General features: G+C 40.1%; 1 protein-coding gene across 25 annotated transcripts in view; it reads left to right on the forward strand.

Annotated features, from left to right (window-relative positions):
• The window catches only part of cacna1aa (calcium channel, voltage-dependent, P/Q type, alpha 1A subunit, a), an 84,242-nt gene that overhangs the window by 22,229 nt on the left and 37,561 nt on the right, over window positions 1–24,452 (forward strand). For 18 of the 25 annotated variants that reach the window (XM_008415803.2, XM_008415805.2, XM_008415824.2 and 15 more), the window contains exons 4-24: window positions 4,123–4,214; window positions 5,212–5,364; window positions 5,505–5,692; window positions 12,128–12,231; window positions 12,353–12,468; window positions 13,329–13,373; window positions 13,495–13,578; window positions 14,626–14,832; window positions 15,704–15,816; window positions 15,948–16,060; window positions 16,160–16,291; window positions 16,571–16,643; window positions 17,327–17,444; window positions 17,636–17,703; window positions 17,886–17,992; window positions 20,052–20,102; window positions 22,159–22,324; window positions 22,526–23,154; window positions 23,297–23,646; window positions 23,754–23,886; window positions 24,040–24,169. In XM_008415803.2, the coding sequence (XP_008414025.1) occupies window positions 4,123–4,214; window positions 5,212–5,364; window positions 5,505–5,692; window positions 12,128–12,231; window positions 12,353–12,468; window positions 13,329–13,373; window positions 13,495–13,578; window positions 14,626–14,832; window positions 15,704–15,816; window positions 15,948–16,060; window positions 16,160–16,291; window positions 16,571–16,643; window positions 17,327–17,444; window positions 17,636–17,703; window positions 17,886–17,992; window positions 20,052–20,102; window positions 22,159–22,324; window positions 22,526–23,154; window positions 23,297–23,646; window positions 23,754–23,886; window positions 24,040–24,169 (3,172 nt within the window). The remainder of the gene's footprint in view (window positions 1–4,122; window positions 4,215–5,211; window positions 5,365–5,504; window positions 5,693–12,127; window positions 12,232–12,352; window positions 12,469–13,328; window positions 13,374–13,494; window positions 13,579–14,625; window positions 14,833–15,703; window positions 15,817–15,947; window positions 16,061–16,159; window positions 16,292–16,570; window positions 16,644–17,326; window positions 17,445–17,635; window positions 17,704–17,885; window positions 17,993–20,051; window positions 20,103–22,158; window positions 22,325–22,525; window positions 23,155–23,296; window positions 23,647–23,753; window positions 23,887–24,039; window positions 24,170–24,452) is intronic. The other 7 variants (XM_008415826.2, XM_008415831.2, XM_008415834.2 and 4 more) reach the window with 3 other exon arrangements.

A 24,452-nucleotide genomic window follows, 5' to 3' on the forward strand; every position in this document is an offset into this window, starting at 1 on the left:
TACTTTGAACCCATGCGTCTTAAAAATGGGCTTTGGGGGGCGTGGGAGGTTGAGGAACGGGGACGGGGGTGTATTATGTATTTTCCAGGCGCATGGTGCCATTTAATAGCGCAATCAGGCAACTATGCTACCTACCACTAATATGAAAGTCCTGTAAATATAGACTGTTTAGGATTCTGACAGGCTTGGGAGATACAGGGAAAAGAGATTGGCATCAATCCTATGGCTGATATTTAAAGATAAAAGTATAATTTTCTTCACTACAGTAAGGACAATTGTAATTTCACCTAAATTACATTTTTTGACTGTGTGTTCAACTAAAAATCTGAAAATGTCTCCCTTTTTTTTTCTTTTTTTTTTTTTTTTTTTGCTTCATGGCAACTGTGTCACCCATTGCACCTATGTGTTGCCCTTAAGGAGTATCTCTCCCAGTTTAAAATGTGTCTGCAGGTTAATGTGAAAAATTGCTGTAATTCCCCATAGCATTAGCATTCAGATAATTAAATACTGTGCAGGCTATTCTACAGGCATCTGCTGCTGTCATTTAACAGATTTCAGCACACTGTACTTTGGATGTTCAAGCGTTCTTTCTTTTGCTCTGCTTCTATTTTTTTGAAAGGGATTTCAATAAAAGATTCTAATTTCTTATCGATGTAGTGTGTGACATTCTCCTAAAAGAACATTTACTCTCACACTAAATCCAAAATACTTTAGAGTATCATATAAACAGCACAGGAAAAGATAATTTTGATAATTTGGAGAAAAGAAGAAATAATTTTGCCTTTGCTGAAAGTGAACATAAGCGATTTGCTGCATTAAGTTGAGCTCAGCTGAAGGATACATGAATACATCAGACAATGTTATTGTTGGAATTGTGTATATGAATTCTCAATTTTCATTACTTTAGTCTGCCTTTGCCTAAAGTGCAGACATAGAGTTTGTGTTTATTTGTGTTTTGTTTTTTTTAAGTTCCACATTAGACAGCCCCTCTGTCTATCAGGAGTATTAAAAAAAAGTTTTCCGAAGGTTTCTCCAAACAACCCCACCTCCTGCATTTGTACTTATTTTCACTCAGTGTGTTTTACATCGCACCCATTTGCCTTGTGGATCTGTGTGCAGGTGTTCACATGTCTGTGTCTATCTGTTGTTGTTTCACAAAGAAAAGCAGAAATCAATTTGGCTCCTCCCTTGGCCCTGTTTCCAAGGTGATACAAAGATTATATCAATGAGCCGATGTACCTGTTGCCATGGAAACATTTATGAATGAGATAGGGTCCTGTAACCGTGGAGACGGTGTGAATTAGGAACTGCTTCGTCGGTGTGACACTGTCAGTGACAATGATGCCGTTTGGGAGCTGAATTTACATCAGTGTTGTTTTCATCATATTTTCTCGCCATGATCACATGTATTGTCTTCGTTTAAGTGTGTTTTCATTGAACATACTATTCTGATGCCATGCTATTCTGATAGTTGTATATTTTATTGTCTTTTTTTTTTCTTCAAAATCTTATCCTCTGTAATGGAAACACAGTAGCCCGGTCATTGCCTTCCCATGCAATTTTGCTCGATTCTCATCTGATCTTCTTTCAGTGTTCCCTATTTTTCTCATTCGGCTCGATTTCTTTGGTTGAGTTTCAACCGTGCCAATCAGCAAACCAAAGGAGGAGTTGTGAATGACTGACATTGATTTTCCACGCTGTTTCAGAATTGTAGCCTGGCAATGGGAGCGGAGCAAGTGAAGGAAGCCATTCAGGCCACGTTAGCAACGCTTGAGCAATTAAAGTCTGAGCAAGATATTTTATTGCTGCCAAAGATGTTGTGGCTTTGTTCCCGGCTGGGTTGTTTACAGTGCACACAATTTCTGATAAGCTTCAAGCTGGCGTGTTACATACATCACAACCAAACGTTGGCAGTTGGGTAAAATAATATCCAATTTTTTAAAACTTCAACAGAGTATTCGCTTCCAGCAAGCAGTCATTTCTAGTCTGGAGTCCAGACCCTGTGTACGAAGCAAAGCATAGGAAAAGAGTCTGGTTTATTCCACACTGAAAAGGGTCTGGCATTTTGTCTGCTGTCAGAATACCTTATGTTTGTATTTTAGCGTTTTTTTCTCCCAGTGCAATGCTGACTAAGAACCCTTCTTTTTTTTTTTTAGCTACATTAAATTTATTTACTATTTTATTGTTTTTATTGTTGTTATTTATTGCATGTAAAACCTTGGCTGGAACACTTTCCATCAAAGGCGAGACATTAGCTGAATGTTCATCTGTTACATTGCTGTGAAGAACTTTCGACTAATTCTCGTTTGCAGAATTATTTTCAATTCACTGAAGGGTTTAAAAGCATTAAACCTGCAGTATATATCTTTAAAAATCAAGTTCCTCTGCCTCCTACTATCATTTGTAGCCAATCAGACCCAGGAGCAGGGTCTTAGTGCTGTCAATCACTCCCCTCCCCCTGACTCTCTGCTGTGCTGTAGCTCATAACCAACTCGAGAGCTTGCTGTGAACCCTCAGGCTAGTGAGCATGGTCACCGATAATGACGGATAAACAGTCTTTCTTCAACAATAAACTATTAGCACATTGGACAGCACATGGTTGACAACACTAAGGCCTTCCTACTTATCCACAGCAGTGTATCTAAAGTAAGTAGTACATTTTGAATAAGCTGGAATATTTCTTCAACATCGGGTCAATGATGTCTTATGCCATTTGTTGTTTAATACTCCCTTCATATTATCCTGCATCTTCCTTCCCTTTCAATTATATGAAACTAATTAAGGGATTATGTAAATGACGTTCCACTGCTGACTTTTTTATTTTTTACACATGTAATACTTCCACAATGGAATAAAAGGAGACCTTCTCAGTTTTGCTCTAAAATGACCACTCTTGATTTAATTCAGATGATTCATTCTGTCTTGACCCAAGGTAGCTTGACCCATTCAGTATGGCTGCCTTCCATGAAGGTCATCTTTGTTTTTGTTTTGTTTTTCCTGAAATCAGTGAACCAGTTGGCTGCACACACTGTCTGTCATTGCTTCACAAGTTGGCTGTTTAGATTTGTCGCTACCTCCTTACCATGCAGATTCATTGTAAAAGAGGCTGTTGTTTCAATGGTAATTAACCCTCGTGTCCAGAAATGGGGTCCAACCGACCCCACACACTTAAAACTTGTATAATTTTCCACAGTCCTCTACGTTTTCCTCAGTCCTCGCATGCACAAGGGTTATAGAATCAACTTGCCATTCTTTAATTACCATTGAAGAATTACCAAGAACTACCATTTTTGGTAACCAAACCATTCTTGGATCTCTACCAGTGCAGACCATTATACCAGTGCTGTCCCATGTGGCATTTCTGTTCACCCACTGACTCTTAGATAAAGTTGCTTTTCCTTCTTTCTAAATGCGATGTATTCTAATCGGAGCATAGTGGGCAGAGTTCAGAGTCATGATTAACTTTCTGCTGTGTCACTTCACATCTTTTTGGAACAGAGGAAAGCAGAAATGTGTTAGAGCGATAGGATGAATGAAAGAGAGAGACAGAGAGAGAGACAGAAGTGGGAAGTACGGATGATTCACAGAATGCGTCAGACAGAAGGACTGACTGGAAGTCTATCAGCACCCAGGAACACCTTAACCTTCTCAAGCTGTTAACTTTGATGATCGGTGTTGATAAAGGTGCTATAGCGCACACCACAATGTGTTTACTGTGTAGCATGACTGAGAAAAGCTAAATGTGTCTCAAACAGACAAAATAAGGAAAACAGTCATTCAGACTATCTGGTAGTACGTCCCTCTGTCTCTGTTTCCAGCCCTCTTTTTTCATCTTTCCTTTTCTTTAGCAGTCCCTCTAAAATCTGGATACAGAGCAGTATCTCTCCCTCATCCTGATACACTTCTCTGTCTTACTTTACTTGTCAGCTCTATTGATTGGTTTGGCTCTTACAGGATTTACATACAGTGCTCATCCAGTTGTTTGTAACGGCCTTGCAGGGGTTGTGTGTGGATGAAGGGGAATGTGAGAAACACAGAGTTTGACTGACAGTGACAAGCCCGACTGGCACGAATATTGATTTGCCATGAACACATCTGAGCATTTATCTTTTTTGCTTTCAGGATTTTGTCCACTGTGGGCTCAGATTTCGACTTGCGGACCCTTCGGGCTGTGAGGGTATTGAGGCCTCTCAAGCTGGTGTCCGGTATACCTAGTAAGTCAATACCTATTATTGGAACGATACAAACTTTTTCAAGTCCCCAACTTTATCTTGGAATTACTTCTTTGATGAATTTTGAAGACTATGAGCTGTTCTTTTTTAAAATTCATTGTTTTAGATGGTTTTAAGGACTAACAGGCCTTAAAGTCAGTGTTTTATGCTGATTCTGTGTTTTTTTTCTTGAGATGAATGTTGTTAGAATTGATTATTAAATTAAAGTTGCACAACATGCTATTTTGCATTAAAATGAAAGGCTGTTTTACTTAGTTTTTCTGAAGAATCAGGGTCAGCTTGGATCCTCTCTATTTCACGACCCAATTTATGTTAAAAGGTGACAACAGAATAAGGAAGGGTCGGTTCAGGGCACAGCGGTTAGCCATAAGGCTCAGTGCAAAAGCAAAAAAGTACATTTTTTAACTTAGAGGTACAATGAAAAGAAGAATCAGATGCTTTCATTTGTCTGAAACTCCAGATGTATTCATTGATTTTTCTCAGTCACAGTTCTACAACCTTTAGTTTGATTCTCTTCTGGACTGATTCTTATATCAGGTTCACAGATTTATGAAAGTGAAGCATTCATTATGCATGTTGAATGCAGCTAACCAAAATGTTAGTTTTAGGAGAATGACAATGAGGAGCTTGGTTCTTTATGGAAAAGATCTTTATTGTGATCCGTGGTGAAAGTCATTGATTAGATCAGATTTCGAGCCTTGTGGAGAGGATATAAAAACTTTATTTTGGCTGGTACTTGAGTTCAGTTATAAAGCAGCTTTTGTTAAATATAGACTACAGGAACATGTTTAGAGGTGTAGAGATGCCCCTGGACACATCTGAAACTCTGCTGCTGCATATCCAGAAGACTGACGAGTCCTGTCTTGATGGATCAGATGGAAAGCACAAAAGTGATACATCTGGACCAGATAGTCATTTTCAAGTAGGAAATAAAAATCGTGTTCCACAAAAATAAGTGTGTTTCTGCTGTGCTCTTCAGGCTTACAGGTGGTGCTCAAATCCATCATGAAGGCCATGATCCCCCTACTACAAATTGGCCTGTTGCTTTTCTTTGCCATCCTCATGTTTGCCATCATTGGTCTGGAGTTCTACATAGGCAAATTCCACAAAACCTGCTTTGACAACCACACAGGTGAAAATGTCCTTGTGATGAATAGATATTATAGTTTATTCAGGTCTATAAGAAATAAAAGTAATACCATTGCATGTACGACATAATGACCTGTGACTATTTTTGTTCTTTTATGAATTCTTGCTTCTGCCCAAAAACAGGTGAAATCCGGGAAGAGTTCCCATGTGGCGAAGAACCTCCGTCCCGGGAGTGTCCAAATGGCACTGTTTGCAGGGGACGCTGGTTGGGACCAAACTTTGGCATTACCCAGTTTGACAACATCCTGTTTGCTATTCTCACCGTCTTCCAGTGCATCACCATGGAGGGCTGGACAGACCTGCTCTACTATGTGCGTACAACCAAGCAGAATGTTTCTGTTTTTTGTTTTTTTTCACTGTGTTGCCATAAGGCTTCATGTTGTACAGGTCAACCCACTTTATACAACACAGCAGTGAAGCAGTACCGTTGGCAGAGTTTAAGACCGTGACGTGAAGCTACCACTAGGCTCGATTGTTGAGTCATTCTTCCTAGGTTTGAAAGGTCTGTTGTTGCGCAACACCTCCCTCCCCTTTTCTCTCTCTTTACTTCCTCTTCTCAGAGGAGGGAGATGTGCAGCCAGCTCTCCATCTAACGGGTAATTTGAATTTTCTAAATCTGATGGGATTTTATCCTGTTCAGAATTGAGTAAACTCTGTTTAAGCTGGCGTCGAGAAAGACTAGCCTGGTTTCTAACGACCTCCCCCTCCAGATGTCCCACCCTTCTTCACCCTGTGAATACTTCATAGCTATTTTACAACCATCAAAGAACTTTAAGGTGACTCATTAATTGAATGTCCACAACATCTTTTAGATTTTCTTAAATGCTAATTATTTTATTAGTAAGGCAATTTTGCAAGGGTCAGTACAGCTTAATTCAGTAGCAGAAATAATCAAATAAGTAAAATCAATAATCTAGCCTATCTTTCCCTAATGCTGACACTGAGAACTAAAAAAGGGAAACTTTGAGAGAGACGGACAGAGTTTGGCATTTTGAACCCCAGAACTGGCCTGATGATGAAGAAGGTGTTGCAGCAGCAGGAGGAGGTTCCCAGTACAGGAAGAGTACTGTATAGAGCGGCAGGTCTCGGGCCTCAGGGTGACTTCCTCATGCGCGTAGCGGTACTCAGCTTCGTGTCTTGCAGCTCTGTAGCTCCCTTCTCCTCGTCTCACGATCTTCCTGGTCCCACGGAAGGAACACACCAGTTCTTCCTCTTTGCCTTTGTTCTTTGCCTTTGTCTTTATCTTTGTCTTTATCTTCATCTTTGCCTTGGTCTTTGTCTTTGGGGTGTGAACCCAGCTGATGTGAGAAGTGCGATTTGAAGCCACATGTTGCGGGGCTAACGGGTTGGTCCCCATGAGCAGAACAGTCTCCGGTTCTGTGGCCCCGGCTCTTCTTCAGCTGCAGAGTTCTTTGTCCATCTCCGTCTTGGCTCGAAGCTGCCTGAAGGATCCAACCAACGATTCCTCTTTTGCACCCACCTTATTAAAGGATTTATCCACCTTTTGGTGCGTTTACATTGGCTAGCTTTGTTGCTGTGCCTGTCTCATTGGCTGACTCCTTGGACAGATGATCTCATATCCATCACCCTGGAGACCTCATGACCTGATGTCTGTTCTAATGTCCCCAAGTTGCTCAACAGTTCCTCCTACCTCTGTTTCCTGCCCAACCTTTTCTTAGGCAAGTTGAAGTTTAGCAATAAGGCCTTGGTCATCTCTGCTCTCCTATCAGTTCCTCTTTTCCCCTGAATTTTCACCTACCATCTACCTCCAACACAACATCAGTGACCTTTAATTACAGTTACAACATTTTACACCTTTTCAAGTTCAATGTCAAAATCACATTTATAACCTTTTTGATTTAACATTCATTTATAATGTTATAATAACCATAACTTATTAGTTACTCTTATTATAATCATAATGTGAGTTATTACAGACATTTCTGACAAGAAACCAAGAATACCCATTATTCTAATTATCTGATACCATGTTACAGTTACTTGTTTCACCTTTAAGTACTTCCATAAGTGTGAGAGTAAGTGTAAATATTCTTATAATCAAACCAACATCAACCACTGGTTAAACCAATATTAATTATTGGCATAATTATAAGTCATTATTTTAAGTATTTTACTCTGGGTTTTATCCAATCTCTCAAAATGTTTAGATTTTATTCTTTAAAAACCTTTAATACTTTAAAATAAGGAATGGTCTGAATTATTTTTAGCCTGATGCAAGATAGAAACTTCCCCTTTTCTTCAGGAAACCAGCTCTTCCTGTTCATGACTCTCTTTCTGCCTGACTTTGATTTTTTATGATTAAATAGAAAAAAGTAGAATTAAACAAAGTTTGCAGGATACAATAACAACACACACAACCAGATTCATTTTATTACAGTCTGACTCTATTGTTGGGTCTTGATGTCACCTATGTCATTAATTTTAAGGTAATTTTATTTATTATTACTATTAAACTAAAATCTCCAGCATGGGGAAGTGGGATGAGCTCGACTTTTCTCGACAGGTCACAATGACTGCTCCAGACATGTCTATTTTTATTTTGCCAAATTTGCTGTCTTTGCCTCATCTGACTATCGCACCCATCTCCAGTTGGACTTGACTTATCTACATGGCTAACTTTAGACTTCAGTTGAACTTCTTGTCAGTTTTGAAGTGGGGGCTTCTGTCTTAGCCAGTGTCGTCTTATTATATAGTAATGCAACACTGTCTTCAGTGTGGAGAAGAACACTTTCCAGTACAGGTAAATCTAAGAAAAAAATTATATTATGAAAAGGTTTTTGGTCACTCATTTTAAAAAGTGAAATTAATATATTATATGGATTCGTTGCATATAGCGTGAAACATTTCAAGCTTCTCTTTCTTGTCATTTTGGTTAGCATGACTTATAGAGAGTGATTGCCCAAAAGTCAGTCTCTCTGAAATTTTGATATTTTATAAAGTAAGTAAAAAGAGATGTGTTACACAGGAATATCACTGTTGTTAAAAGTATGTTATTTTTTTCCTATGTACCGTATTTTCTGCACTATAAGGCACACCAGATTATGAGGTGCACCTTCAATGAATGGTCTATTTTAAAACTTTTTTCATACATAAGGCGCACCGCATTATAAGGCGTTTAGAATAGACGCTACAGTTTGGGTTGCCACCCATCCCGTACAAATGTGGATGTGTAATAATAAAGAAGTGGTCCCCGAGTATTTTATATAGTAGGCTGCCCCAGTCATTGTTTCACTCACAGTGTTGGTGTTGCGATATTGTGCCCAACTGCTTTCTGGGTAACACAGACCAACCGGCACGCTGCCGCCGCGGTCTCTGTCTCTCTCTCCCCCCCCCCTCCTTGGTCGGCGAGGAGAGCCTTCCGTGACTGGGCCGGGGCGTGGCCGGACGATGGTCACCCTTCTCCGTTCGCGCACAGCATGTTTGTGGAGAACGTGGTGCTAAATGACCTGCAGACGACCTGATTATGAGGTCCGTAGGTAGATAGGTCAGTCATACTTTATTAACAAACCAGCGTTCTGACAACTATCCCAGCATGCACCGCGCGCATATTCTTCTACGGGCAAAATGAAATCGGCGGCTGCTTGCCGTAGTTGCTAGACTTGTTGTGGCTCAGTATTGATCCATATATATGGCGCACCGGATTATAAGGCGCACTGTCGGCTTTTGAGGAAATTGAAGGTTTTTAGGTGCGCCTTAGAGTGTGGAAAATACGGTACTTAATTCTCAATCTCGGGTTCTTTTGCACAAACTACTGCATTAGTGCGGTGTGACGTGGAGACAGTCATCCTGGGTGATTGCTGAGGTGTATTGAAAGCCCTGGTCACTTTCATCGCAGTCTTCAGGTCATCAGTATTGTTCAGTACGGTGGCTCTCCTTTTCCTTTTGACAGCACCCAATAAATCCCTGCAATGTGGGCAGGTGCCAAGACCTGCTGGGAAATAAAATCAGCATCTCCACACAGCCTGTCAGCAGAAGCACAAAGTGCTCTAAAATTTCCTGATAGATGGCCGTGTTGACTGTGGCCTTCAGTGAACACGATGAAGCAACACCAGAGGGTGACGTAGCAACCTCTAACCTCACTGACAAATGTTCAAGCAAAGAAGAATCTGAGCCGCTTTACTTTTACTCCAGACTCTGGGACCTTGATCTCCAAATGAAATGCAAAGTTTCACTTGAGAAGAGAGGACTTTGGACCACCGAGAAAGAGTCCAGTTCTTTTTCTCCTTAGTCCAGCTAAGACGCTTCTGAACTTGTCTCTGGTTCAGGAGTTTCTTGAGACCAAAGTTGCGACGTCTGTAGCCCATGAAAAGGATTTGTGTCATGGGGTGTGGTTTTAAGGTAGGGCCCCAATGTGAGAGCGGAGAGTTGATGATGAATGTTTAATAAAATGAGGTGACTGAAACTTTAAAAAACAAAAAAAAAAACAATAGAGCAAAGACAGAACAAAAACCATAAATCCAGAGAAACAACCAGCAAGGAGAACAAGCATGGAAAAATTCCCTTTTTTCTGCTGCACACTTTTTTTCTTCCACTGAACTGTCTATGAATATTCTTGGATACGGCACTCTGTGAACAACTTTCCTCTTTAGCAATGGCCTATTGAGGTTCATCCTCCTTGTGGAGGGTGTCTATGACTGTCTTCTGGACATCTGTCAAGTCAGCAGTCTTCCCCATGACTGTGCTGCCCAGAGACCCAGACAGAATCGTGTTTTTTTCACAATATTAGAATTTTCTGAATATTTTTAACATGTTCAATTTTTTTAGCTGACCTGTTTATAATTTGCTGGGTGTTTCCTCTTTCCTCCACTGTCTATAAGATTTCCTTTCATGAGGTCGAAAGTGTTTAGGTCAGATGGCTGATATTTAGACACAAATAGGTGTTCCAACAGAAAATGTACCGTATTTTCCGCACTATAAGGCGCACCTTCAATGAATGGCCTATTTTAAAACTTTTTTCATATATAAGGCGCACCGCATTATAAGGCGCATAATAGACGCTACAGTTAGGGTTGCCACCCGTCCCGTACAAATGTGGATGTGTAATAATAAAGACAAGGTCCCCGAGTACTTTATATAGTAGGCTGCCCCAGTCATTGTTTCACTCACGGTGTTGGTGTTGCGATATTGTGCCCAACTGCTTTCTGGGTAACACAGACCAACCGACAAGCTGCCGCCACAGTCTCTGTCTCTCTTTCCCCGCCCCCCTTGCTTTAAATGCATTATCAAACTTTATTAACAAACCAGCGTTCTGACAACTATCCCAGCATGCACTGCGCACTTCTTCTTCTACGATGGAAAATGAAGTCGGCGGCTGCTTACCGTATTTGCTAGACTTAGCTCAATATTGGTCCATATAAAAGGCGCACCGGATTATAAGGTGCACTGTTGGCTTTTGAGGAAATTGAAGGTTTTTAGGAGTGCCTTATAGTGCGGAAAATATGGTATATCAAATACACATCATAACTAGACTTGGGACAAATAGAGTATGTTAAAATCAGTCTGCCCTGTTCCCCAGCCCTGTTCAAAATTCATGGATAATGTTTAAAGTTGAGTCTGTACTAGAAAGCCCGGACATTTAAATAAATTCTGCCAAAAATAATGTCAAATATCTAGACAGAATTTTGCTCTAAACTTCTTTTTGCGTGAAAATGATAACTCCGTCTTTTGCTAATTGCTATTCGGTGTTTGTTATCCCTGTTTGTTCTAATCTTTCTCCCCTCCATCCCTCTGCTGCTCTCCCCTGTCTGTTGCACTCTCTCGTCGTGCCTCTCCTTCCCGATGCTGCTCCATATTTAAAAGAGCCTGTTCAGTCCAAGTTATTCTTGCAGCTGCTGAGGAAGAGGAGCAATAAAACTTTAATGGCAGAAAAAAAAGGTCTGCAGTACTCTGAGTACACAGCAGTAGCGGTGGCTTGCATGCAGGTGGTAGGAATGAGGGGGAAGATGGGTGGCTTGAGACCAGGAAATGATACAGTCCAAGACAGAAAGCGTAAACGAAGTCATTTTCGGAAAGGCCAATCAGTAATAATGAGGGGATGGGAATGGATAAAGAATGGGAAGTGTGCAGACATAAAAATACAATAATTTGGAGTGATTAGATATGGTTTAACACATTATGGACACAAGAAACAAAGGTCCTAATGAGAATAAGGAAAACAGTTCCCTAAACCGGAAAATGTCAGGAGCAGAGATGGAACAAGAAAAGCATTTCTTATACATTATTTACTTTGACAGTGCAGCTAAATAGAGTGGCAGAGATGCATTTACTTATTAAGATGACTTCAAGCACATTCATGTAATTCCTGTTTTGCTGGTGTTTCTGCTTCTACGGTATATGGAGCGTTAAATTTGGAAGCCTACTCTTCGGAGGTTGATTTTGAGGTAGTAATAGTCACTTAAGTTTGTAATATCAAAAGTATAAATGAATCACATAAAAATCCTTGGAACAACCTTTTATTTTAACCTGAATTGGGCTTCCAGTAAACACGTCATCAACTTCAATTCCCTGTTTTAGTTCACTTATTATATCTGTTTCTCTGCTTTGCCACCTAAAGTCCACTTTGAAATATTTCATATGTGCCTCATTTCTGTAATTATCTAACTGTTTATAGTTGATTATGTTGGTAATCAGCCGGACACGTGACGTATCTGTTGGCATAAACCAATAAAAGGAGCAGGGAGCAAAACACAGCCTACTCTGCAAATTGTCTGGGTGTGTGTTTCCAGAGCAACGACGCCTCAGGGAGCGCATGGAACTGGATGTATTTCATCCCGCTTATCATCATTGGCTCCTTCTTCATGCTCAACCTGGTGCTTGGTGTGTTGTCAGGGTAAGCGTGGAAGTTTATGTCACATCATAGCCAATGTAAAATGCAATTTGCTAATTTTCCTTAATTGGATCAATGTTGTCCGCAATAAAGTTGTCATTTTATTTTGTGTTTCTCTCTTTAGGGAGTTTGCCAAAGAAAGGGAGCGTGTGGAGAACAGGAGAGAGTTCCTGAAGCTCAGACGACAGCAGCAGATTGAGAGGGAACTCAATGGATACCTGGAGTGGATCTGCAAGGCCGGTACGGAAAGTTCAGCGCACGCGCTTCACATGTCTTGGAGAGAAATGAGGCCATCCGAAAACCTCCCTTCACCTGAAATTTTTCCATCAAAAGAACGTTTGGTTTCATCCTTTGGCAAACAACAAACTGGACACTTGCTTTGTATGATTTCAATCATTCGTCACAGAACGATATTCAACCATAATGCTACATAGCAAGGTGTAATTCACTTTTACCCTTTTAATAGATTCTATATTTGTTAATCTAAAAAAAGACTGAATTTTATCATTTCATAACAGGTAAAAGCGATTTATCAAAAAATAAATACATAATAGTTTAATTGAAGTGCGTCAATTGACCAAAATAATTGTATGATTCTTCCGATTCCTGACTTCATTACACTCATTGTGTAGCAGATGTTTATGGGAAAAAGGGATGGGATGGAAGGCTTATCATCAGAAAGAGAAATAAAAATAAAAATGGAAACAGACCTTTGAGAGTTTCTTAAAAAGATAACCTGCATGAAAACTGAAAGGTACGGATAAATAACCCAAGGCACACAGTTGTCGTTTTTGTTTGTTGTTGAGTGAAATCACTCATATCTGACAGCATTGATCCTTTGTCACATATGTCTTTTGAGTGTGTGCAGACACTTAACACATGTCTGCACACGCAGACACATGATTTTGCTTTCATATTCAAGATCCACAGTTTCAAATGTTTGCTACATGTACAAAACAAACAAGTTTCTCTCTTATTTACTTTTTGATATTTTTAGTCTTCTTCTTAGTGTTAAACTGATGCTCGGCTTGATTGTGCTGCTGTTACGGCAAAACGTGAAGATATGTTTGATAGTAACACTTTCTCTCTTTGTTTTGTAGAAGAAGTCATCTTGGCAGACGATGAGAATGAAAATGATTATGATGGTATGAAATAACGCTGTGCACATATTACTGAGCTTTTACAGTCTGTTGCAAACAACTTAAAATCACACATTTCAACATGAGTTTTATTGGCTTAAAAAAAAAAGTATTATTTTTTTCACAGGTTCTCGTAGAAGAGCTACAAAAAACCATAAGAGCAAAGCAGAGCTCCTCAATCCAGAGGAAGGCGAGGGAGATCTGGCACTGGGTAAGATATGTCCTGTCTCACCTAGTCTGTCTCAAGCACACACAAACCTCAGGTACATAGAGATGGTATCTTATCTTGCATTTCAGCATTATCTGACCGCCGTCTCTTCCCTTCTTCTGCCCTTTGCTGTTCTGTCTTCTTCTGTACGGCTGTGTTCTTCCTGGTATTACATTTCTCCATCCATGCCGTATTTTTTTTTCCCTCTGTCTTTAACAAGACGTTATTGTTTCAGTTCAGATTTATGTCTTCGGATCTTCTTGCAAAAGAGATTGACCTTAAGTTTCTGTTTCATTCTACATGCCTTAGTTGCAATGTTACATTTCCCAGTACTTCACAGTCTTGAGTTTAGATCAAATCCTGTTCATGCACGGTAACACTTTTTAGTCAGATTTAAATCCAATCCTGAATTATAGAAGACTTTAAATTAGATGATCGAACATAATCTCACTTGGTTGGACTAATTATAGACTGTTTGTGTGCAACACTGATACAGATATTCTCCAAAAGGCTTGCAACGGTAAGTGCCAAATTTGCAAAAAGGCTAAATAAAAGAGGTAGTTCTGCAATGTGTTGACTTCAGAAGGATGAATACACAAGCCACACTTTTTACATTTCTAAACTAACACTTCCTTCTACTCTCAATTCACAATAAACTTTCAGGGGCAGTTTATTGTAAACGGACAAAATGTCAAAAAGTTCAACAGGTATGTTTTGCTAATCAGTAACGTTAAAAATACATACATTGTTCAGAATTTGCCACCCAACAAAACAGTCTCTATGTTCCTTTTAGTCAAAGAATCACTGAAGCATAAGGTAAATCTTAAGTCCTGTGGTCATGAATGATTTTACTGTGACTTTATATTGGTTTCATGACTATCTTCGAGGTTACACATTTCTTATTAATGTACTCAGAAATAAATACTACGTATGAAGTATTGCCCTTTTTACTTCTCAGAGCTGCACGTTCAAGTGAAGCGATTTGGGTACTGGTTAAATTGTTTACTTCTCAAGTTAAAGCCTATTTGTCTCTTGGTTAATATTTTACAGGTTCACCGTTTGCTCGTGCCAGTCTGAAAAGCTCCAAACTCGAAGGCTCAAACTTCAAGCGGCGGGAGCGGCGGTTTCGCTTCTTTGTACGACGCGTCGTCAAATCCCAGGCGTTTTACTGGACCGTGTTGTGTTTGGTGGGCCTCAACACAATGTGTGTGGCTGTAGTGCACTACGACCAGCCTGAACCACTTTCAGATTTTCTATGTGAGTAGGAGGGAACACAAGCTCTCTTTATATACAAGATTATCCCTGCAAACACACAAATGCTGCCATCACAGCTTTACAGAAAGGAAGTGGGTTAGCACATTTTTTCTTTTTTCTTTTCTGTAATTTGGCTAAATCCATGAAAAAGATGACATAGCCATCAACAAACAAGTACATCTAGAGGTAACCAGGAGCTGCATATCTCCATCCATCCATCCATTTTCTTACACCCTTGTCCCTCAGTGGGGTCGGGAGGGTTTCTGGTGCCTATCTCCAGCTGGTGTCCTGGGTGAGGGGCGGGGTACACCCTGGACAGGTTGCCAGTCTGTCGCAGGGCAACACAGAGACACACAGGACAAACAATCATGCACACACACTCCCACCTAGGGGCAATTTGGAGAGGCCAATTAACCTGACAGTCATGTTTTTGGACTGTGGGGGGAAACTGGAGTACCCGGAGGAAACCCACACATGCACAGGGAGAACATGCAAACTCCATGTGGAAAGACTGGGGCTGGGAATTGAACCCAGAACCTTCTTGCTGCAAGGCAACAGCTCTACCAACTGCGCCACTGTGCAGCCCAAGCTGCATATCTGAATGTTTGAAATAGAATGAGAAGTATATCATATTAGTACACATGCAGATGTAAACTGCTGACCATCGTTTTAACTAGGCTCTATCTTTAACACTTTCCTTCCCACTTCATGTACCTGAGATAAATCCACTATGCAGACAAATTTGTTGGCTGACATAATCGCTTTCATATTTTTATTTTTTTTTCACCAAAGCTTGAAAATAAGATCAAAACTTTGCCATTTTAAAATGTAAAAATTTATTTATTTTTTTTTTACTGTTTTCTTCCATCTGCAGTTTTTGCTGAGTTCATCTTCCTGGGGATTTTCCTGACTGAGATGTGTGTTAAAATGTACGGCCTCGGAAAACAGGCCTACCTCAACTCCTCCTTCAACTGTTTCGACTGCATTGTGAGATCCTGCGTTGCACTGAAAAACTGAGAAATTGTTCAAACGTTGAAGTGAAAAAGGAACTCACATTTGTAAATGCAAATGTGTGTATAATTTATTTATTTACTTATTTATTGGTATATTTGCATTAGGTGATTTGTGGCAGCATATTTGAAGTGTTGTGGTCAATCATCCAACCGGGCACATCGTTTGGCATCAGCGTGCTACGGGCTCTCAGGTTATTAAGAATCTTCAAAGTCACCAAGTGAGTCAGAGAAATATTATCCCTTACCATCTAAAAATTACACAACTTCCTGTTGCAGTCAGCATTAAGCATAATTTATTACACACTTCCTCTCTCCAGGTACTGGGCATCGTTGCGTAACCTTGTCGTCTCTCTTCTCAATTCCATGAAGTCCATCATCAGCTTGCTCTTCCTGCTCTTCCTCTTCATAGTTGTCTTTGCCCTTCTGGGCATGCAGCTCTTCGGAGGACAGTCAGTGCTGTTTTCTTGTCTTTCTCTCTCTCTATCTCTCTCTATCTCCCTCTCTTTCTCTCTCTCCTTTTTCTTTCTCTCATAATTGACCTCATTTGCTGCAGTTTTCCGCCAAGAGACAGCTTACTGTTAATTGCTGGTTTCTGAGTAATCTTTTAAAATTGTTTTTGAAACATAATGAGCTTTACTTGTGAGACAGATCTGTTTTTACTGCCATTTGTTGTGTTTTTTATATTTTCTTTTTTCTTTTTCTTTTTTCTTTTTTTTACCTCCTACTAGGTTTAATTTTGAAAATGGCACCCCTCCGACCAATTTCGATACCTTCCCTGCAGCAATAATGACGGTGTTTCAGGTGAGCGGAGGCAATATTCTGAAAGAGGAAAGACGGGAGGGAGGGAAAATGATCGGAAAAACTAGTTTTTATCGGGCTTAACAATTTTCTCATAAACATACAGTATCAAAGGAAGAAACTACACATCCCTACATTACAGAATATACTTTTTCTGGCACCATTCCCAGGCAACCAATGGGTATGTAGCCAACATCTGGTGGTTGATTTAAAAAAATGCAGTGACCACAAGGAGAGTGTTTCTGAAGACAAATCTGGATCCTTATCCAGTCTATTGACCAGTTACTAAAATTATAATATGACCCCAGGGAGTCATAGATTACAAATTAGGAGTTCTCAGAAGCTCTGATCAACATGAAAAGAAAACTACATCATTTGAAAATGCTTTGGTTCCCATCATTTTATACCACTTGCTAGGTATATCGATAAGTTTGCCAACAGTGACTTGTAGACGGTAAAAGCTGGTTCTTAAAATTGGCTTTTTTCCCTCCACTAAATAAATCTTCATATATATATATATATATATATTTATTTATATATTTAAAAATTTAAAAATATTCTTCAAAGTAAAGTTGAATCTATTTTCACATCTTTACAAGGTTTGCCGATAAATGCGACTGAGCTTTGTGTGTCGTATCCGTGAGTCTTGGAGTAACTTTGTTGGATTGTGTGTGTCTGTGTAACAGATCCTCACTGGTGAGGACTGGAACGTGGTAATGTATGACGGCATCCAGTCTCAGGGTGGAGTTCAGAAAGGGATGGCCTTCTCTGTCTTCTTTATTGTTCTCACTCTTTTTGGCAACTGTATCCTTTGACGGGAATGTGGTGAGGAAACACATAAGCACATCAATCCCTGAGCTAAATACTGACAGTTATACTTAATAAATACTTAATATAACCTGTCACTTCGTTATAAAGATGTGGTTTGCTGTTTGTTTATGGGTATATACTGTACGATACCAGAGGAATTGTATTTTTTTTAACTCTGTGCTTAGACACATTGCTAAATGTGTTCTTGGCCATCGCTGTGGACAATTTAGCCAATGCTCAAGAACTGACCAAGGTAAAGTACTTCACAGTTTTCTTGACACTTTATAGGAGTTTCTTACTTTTAAAACCAGAGATTTTATTAATTTTTTTATTTTTTATGATGAGGGTTGTTCTGTTCCACTTATTTGCACTTTCAGTTTCTCTTTGTTTCACTTACGTTGTGCTTGATTTTAATCTATAATCCTTTTTCTGCAGGATGAGCAGGAAGAAGAGGAAGCTGCCAGCCAGAAGATTGCCCTGCAGAAAGCAAAGGAGGTGGCTGAAGTCAGCCCGTTGTCAGCCGCCAACCTCTCCATTGCAGCGTGAGTTTTTGTTATTGCCACTATTATGTCTTTTCTTTTAGCTTTTCCATCTGAATGTCAAGAATTTTTGCAGGAGAATTTCCTTTATTAGTATTTTCCCTTTTTTCCCCCATTTTAGTTGATAGGGATAGACTTGGTTGAAAAATGTAATTTTGTGCTGAGGCGTCCATATGATTACTGCCTTGTCTTCTTTATGTCATTTCATTTGTCTGTTTTGGTTGTGTCCTTTTACATCTTTTGCATTTTGCAAAGTGCCTTTAGATGACATGTATTCTGAATTAGAATGATGCAATGAATTGAATTGAGCATATATAATAAGTCTGTCATACATAATGCAATAGGTTTTTCTTTGTTGATCAATGTCTTGTACAAACTAACTTGTTTTATGCAGATAGTGTAGAAATTTAACCAGTGCATTCATGGGCCAATATTATTCACCAAGGAGGAGTTAAAATAAGAGAGAATGCATTGGTCTCAATGTAAGGCAGCTTACCAGAACCAAACCCAGTACGCCACATTACCCGATTACCTGATAAAACACACACACACACACACACGCACGCACGCACGCACGCACGCACGCACGCACGCGCACACACACACACACAGACGCACCCGCACACACACACACACGTTGCTCTGTGCCAGTTCTCCTCGAGCCAGACAAGTCTTTGATCTCTTCTCTCTGGATACACAGGGGTCTTTCCTTTTGTTACTGATAAAGTTCACACTGTCCCACTCGCACACACTCTGTCACACACCCCAACTCACACCACAATATGGTCAGCACAACAGGGAGACCACACACATGACAGGTGGACACTGACCTTACTCCTCTGATACTTTAGCCTCTGTAAACATAGTATCTGACTGTTGTTTAGTCCATTATTTCATAAATTATGGTTATTTCTTTAATTTCCACAAATCTGCACTTTCTCTGTAAGCATATGTGTATTTGTCTCAGTCATAGGTATTAAGTATTTTGCCTTTGATTCAATTGCATGCAGAAGCTCCATTCTATCATTCACCTTCTAGGAGCGTTTCCCAATATACGTAGTTAGAAAGAAAGATAAAAACTTCCACCTGTGACACCTGATTGGGGCCATATGTTGCAAAATAAGACTGAATTTGTAACTGAGAGGATGTTTAAGTCTTATTTAAAAATTTAAAGCAGAAGGTTGCTTTGAGTTTTCAATTCTGCTTGAAATCCCAAACTTGTGAAAGGATTTAGGAAATCTATTGAAATTCCTCCTCAAAACAGTCCTTCCATTTCCCAAGCAGGGATTTTCAACATGGGGTCACCACTGATGCATAAAGAATCTTTTAAGAAGATATTCTACGGTCGTCTCAGAAAGAAGGCTACTGTGAAATCTACATAAAACCCTGCAAAACAACAGCATGACGACAGAGTCCATTTTTATGCTCAAAGTCAAACCATCATAGTGGAATGCACAAACGTAGGCAATAGCCATAAATTTCATGTTCATCATCTGGGAGCTTAATTATATTCTACTTAGCATGAAAGCATATTAAATTACACACCGTAATAAAGTCAGAGTGACAAATGAATTTTGCTGTGTATTACTTTTTAATATTATTTGAATATTGCAAATAAATAGAAAATGAAAGCACGTTTCAATAAACACTATGTGATTTTTTTTTTAAATCCTTGTGTCATGCTCAAATTAAATGATGGTGGGAGGCATGCCGCATAAGGACATTGTGAATATCACAAAAAGCCCAGCGTTGCATAAATGGCACAGATTTTGATTGAGAGGTGGAGCAGACTGCTGACTCAGTGGTTTGAGTGACTGTTTAATGTGCATTTTGTATTGTGTCTCTATGTAAAGGATTGCATTCCAAAATGCCAAAATTTCTTTTAAAAAAAAGTAAAGCAAATTGGCATTTATGAAAATGAAACGCTTTTCTGAATTAATATCTGCGGTGCAATTATTCTGAGTTGGCTCACTCTTTGCTATGGTGGACACATCACCAATTTTGGAATAAAATCCTTCTGTTATTTTGTGCCATTTCACTCACCAGCTGTTTCCCTCCTCAGCAACAAAGTACACAGTGAGTGTCACAACGCATCCGACCCCTTTCTGGACTGGTATTTATTTATTTGTTAATTCATTTCTGAATTCCTTCTGTTTGACTTTACAACCATTTCTTGTTTTTTTTTGTTTTGTTTTGTTTTTTGAGAACAGCTTCCTTTCCTTTCTTACCTTCGTTGTTTAACTTTCCTTTAAAACTGACATTTCAGGCTTTTCGTTAACTGTTTTTACGTTGGCTTATTTGTGTTACAGGTTTTTTTTTTTGTTGTTGTTGTTGTTGTTGTTGCCTGCTCCACAAAGCACTGCTATTGCTTTACTGTGGTTGACTGCTGGCCCTAAGAGACAATGGAGTAAACGTTTGTAGTTTTGGAGGGTAAGAAAGGAGGTGGTCACTAATAGCTCATTTGGTCAACTCAGTGACGATTCTGGGGGCATAGCTTTAATGATCTTGCTTTGGTTGATTGCTATTTTAAGCTGTTTGTGTTATGTGGAGTTGTTAACAGTAGTCAGTCTATTACCTGCAGCAGGCAACATTCAAAATTCTCCTATTGTGGAAAATCATGAAAACTTGGAACAGTGAGTTGAGGTAGTCAGAAACAGTCCACCAAATTTGGGCGGTTGTACGAATTTAATCAAACATCGATGATAGTCTGAGCCCACCGGTTGTTTGTTTAAGACAATGAGTGACATCTTAGTTAATAACAATGCTTTGTTTAAGCCAAAAGATGCAGGCCACGAAAAAAAATTTTCATGTAGTTTATAAGGATGCGCACAAGCTCTTTCCAGTGGCAAGCAAGGCTTTTATTCTTCCCAGAGAGTGCCTCCAAGTGCGGCGGTGATTTATTTACTCAAACTTATAACAGAAGAGCAGAATGACAGCATACTATGTTCATAAAATGCATTTATTTAAATAATAACCATCATGATGGGGAGAAAACAGTCAAATCATGTTTGTGGGTGTTTCCACCATTTATCTGTCTTACAGACTCATCTAAGTTTGAAACAACAAACACAAAATTTAACAAAAATAAAAATAAAAAAAGGTCTCTTCTGCGCAGGTGGTTAACAATGTCACCTGCAGTGCTGAAGATACATTACGGCAATGTTCTTATGGCTGGGATGCACAGATATATGTTTTTGCCCTTGTGGTATCAATGGGAAATGTGTTCAGTGCATTTTCCGTTTTGTATGTATTTGTTTTGGTAAAAAGCACTTGGAATCTTCTGCTGGTGAAAAGCTTTTTCCAGAGTTTGCTGATAGAGCGGCAGCACCTGGTAATAGCCTAGCTAGCACAAACCAGAGTACCCTGAGAGAACCAGCATGCATCGGGAGAATATGCAAACTCTGTGCAGCAAGATCCCACACCAGGATTCGAACCTAGAACTTTGTTACTGCCCCACCGTGCAGCAGCACTGATAATATGTGGTGTAAAAATAATTTATATTTAAAATGCAGTATATTAAATTAGTATTTCTTTTTCATGAAAATTTCATGTGAAAATGAATGATTTATCAAGATTCATCACGTAGCCTTCGAAGAAACAGCTATGAGATATGGCAGCTACTTTGGTCTTGGGTCTGCTATCGCTAGATGTTAGCTAGTGTGTCAGTGCCAAACTTATTTATCTTTTTCAAAACTGTAGCTCTCCAGACAGTTTTCTACAACGAGGGTAATACTGACTACTGACAACTACGCAACATTTTTGTATTTTATTTATTTATTTATTTATTTTTACAAATTGCGTGTAAGCAGATTGTGTCAATTGTGGACAATAATTTCAGACCTTGCCTCAGATTTATCCTCCACTTGTGTCCACACATGGTTCAGTAAGTAAGGCCAAACTGGCCTTCACTTTGGCAACCTGTGTAGACGGCAGTAGCTACTTTTTGTTGGAACCTGCCCTGTTTTCATAGACCTAACCAAAACATCCCGTAAATGTCTGTGGGCCCCACTGTGTCTTTACGCCCTTGCTACTTTACGTACCTACATTTTTGGTGTTGATTTTCATGTCATCATCTTCATATATTTAAGTGTTATGTTTTCACAAAGCGCAGCCTAGCAAAGGCTCTCGATGCTAACAACGCTCTCTTCTCCTCCTTTGTTTACCTGCAGCAAGGAACAGCAGAAGAACCACAAGGGTATCAATAAATCAGTGTGGGAACAGCGAACCAAAGAGCTGAGGAAGCAGACGCTGGCATCCAGTCGTGAGGCCCTCTATAACGAGCTGGACCCGGATGATCGCTGGAAGGCAAGGACAGGGAGGGAAGAACACAACAATGTAAAGGACCAGGCGTAAACTAGCCCTTAGACTTGTGCTATCAGTGTACACAAGCTGGCTGGCATTTTTTTGATATACAATTTGCACTTCAAATCTGATTAGAAAATGAAATGTCTTGTTCTTTAACTCTTCTTTGCTCCCTGTGTTCATTCCTTTCCATCATCTGTTTTTTTCTATTTGTATCCTCATATCTTCTTGTAGGTCAACTTCGCCCGTCACGTCCGCCCCGACATGAAAACTCACCTGGATCGACCGTTAGTCGTCGATCCCCGTGAGAACCGAAACAACAACACCAACAAGACCACTGCCAACAATTCGGACCTCTGTATTACCCAGCACCATTCCTCCGACGAGCTCCACAAACAAACGCAGCTGCAAGACCAACACGGTCAAGTAGGAGTGGGAGGCGGGGGCGGTTCGGGCCAACCCAGGGCTCTCCTGGACCGAGGGGAGTCCACTGAGAGCAGGCGGAGTCGCAAAGGTGAGCATCACCACAAGTCTCACGTCCGGTTGGACGCGACAGTCATTCCAGGTCCAGGCTCAGAAGAGAGGCCACCCAGGCGCCATCACCACAACCGGAGTGGCAGTCGAGGGGGAGGGCAATCGGAGCACAGGAGGACGAGGTCACATCGAAAGAATGCAGAGGACGGAGAGGAGGGTGGAGGAGGAGGTGGAAAATCAGGGAGGCATAAGAGTAAGGGGATGAACGGAGCTGGAGATGGAGGAGACCATCAGGGAGCCAGTGAAGGTGGTGAGAGGAGGCCAAAAAGAAGTCGACATGGCAATCAGTCAGAGGGAGAGGGGAGGAGGATGTGCCAGCACAGAAGGAGGTAAGCATCTCTTTAGTGTTTCCACTGTGCTCTGATGTCCTCAGACCACAAACAAATGCCCTCTTTATTTATTTACTTCTCAGCTTTGGTAATATTTTCATCAGTCCGCCACCTTTTTAATTATTCAATGACTTTTTCCTAGGGATTGCAGTGTTCCAAACCTCTCTACTACTCGACCCATCCAAAAGAGCCTCTCCAGGCAGAATAGCCAGTACAGTGAAGATATGGACAACCTAATGAACACCAAGCTGGTCTCGGGCTCTTCTCCACCTGGCCAAAGTCGTTCTAACCCAGTTGCCAATTACGCATTAGCCCCTGGCTTTGGATCGGCTCTCCATCTAGCTAACAGTGGCACTCATGGAAGTTTAGTCACACTGGACAGCTACGGAAACATCGGCCATCATCGGGCGCACAGTGTGATCAGGCTGCCTCACCCTGACTACATGGCAGTGGACATGCCAATTTTCCCATCTATTAACGCTATTCTCCAAGGTAGGCCAGAAAAAAAAAAACTGCCTAATTGAAAATGAAAAAAAAAAAAAAAACTACAGACCAATCCCAACCAAAACTTTTTTTGTTTTTCTCGACTTATAATTCAGTCAATAAAAATGCAAACACTGAGCCTCTACCGGCAAAGGAGGACAAGGATGACGATGATGATAAGGGAGGTGAAGGAGGCCCCAGACCCATGCCTCCATATAGCTCCATGTTCATCTTATCCACTACTAACCCGTAAGAGCTTTAAGCACACTTTAATCAAAACTTTGCATGAACAGGATGATACAAATGATGCATTTATTAAACTCTTAAATTTAGTCCTTTGTTTCAGAAGTAGAAAACATTATGCATAGCATTTGAACAGTAGCCAATGTCGTGTCCTTCTAGCTTTCGGCGGGCGTGCCACTACATTTGTACCCTACGCTACTTTGAGATGTGTATCCTGTTGGTCATTGCTATGAGCAGTATCGCTTTGGCTGCTGAAGATCCTGTCTGGCCTGAATCGCCTCGAAACAATGTAAGAAAGTTAACAAACATTTTTCTGCCAATTCTGTGGAAGATATGTCACTTTCTTTTTTATATTTCATTTTGTCCCTTATTTTCCTTCTACATGTTTTCTGGCCTAGTAATTTAAACATCTGACCAGTAATTAAATTATAGTTTTTAGAGAGGACAGTTCAGATGAGTCAGTTTTTTTATTATACATATTATACATATATGCAAAGTTTTTGAGTTCCTTTTATCTTAAAGATTTTGTGGATATAGATTTCAGGGTTTTTTTTTTGTCTGCCTTGGCACAA

The sequence above is a fragment of the Poecilia reticulata genome, linkage group LG8 (genome assembly GCF_000633615.1).
Source record: "Poecilia reticulata strain Guanapo linkage group LG8, Guppy_female_1.0+MT, whole genome shotgun sequence".
NCBI lineage: Eukaryota > Metazoa > Chordata > Actinopteri > Cyprinodontiformes > Poeciliidae > Poecilia > Poecilia reticulata.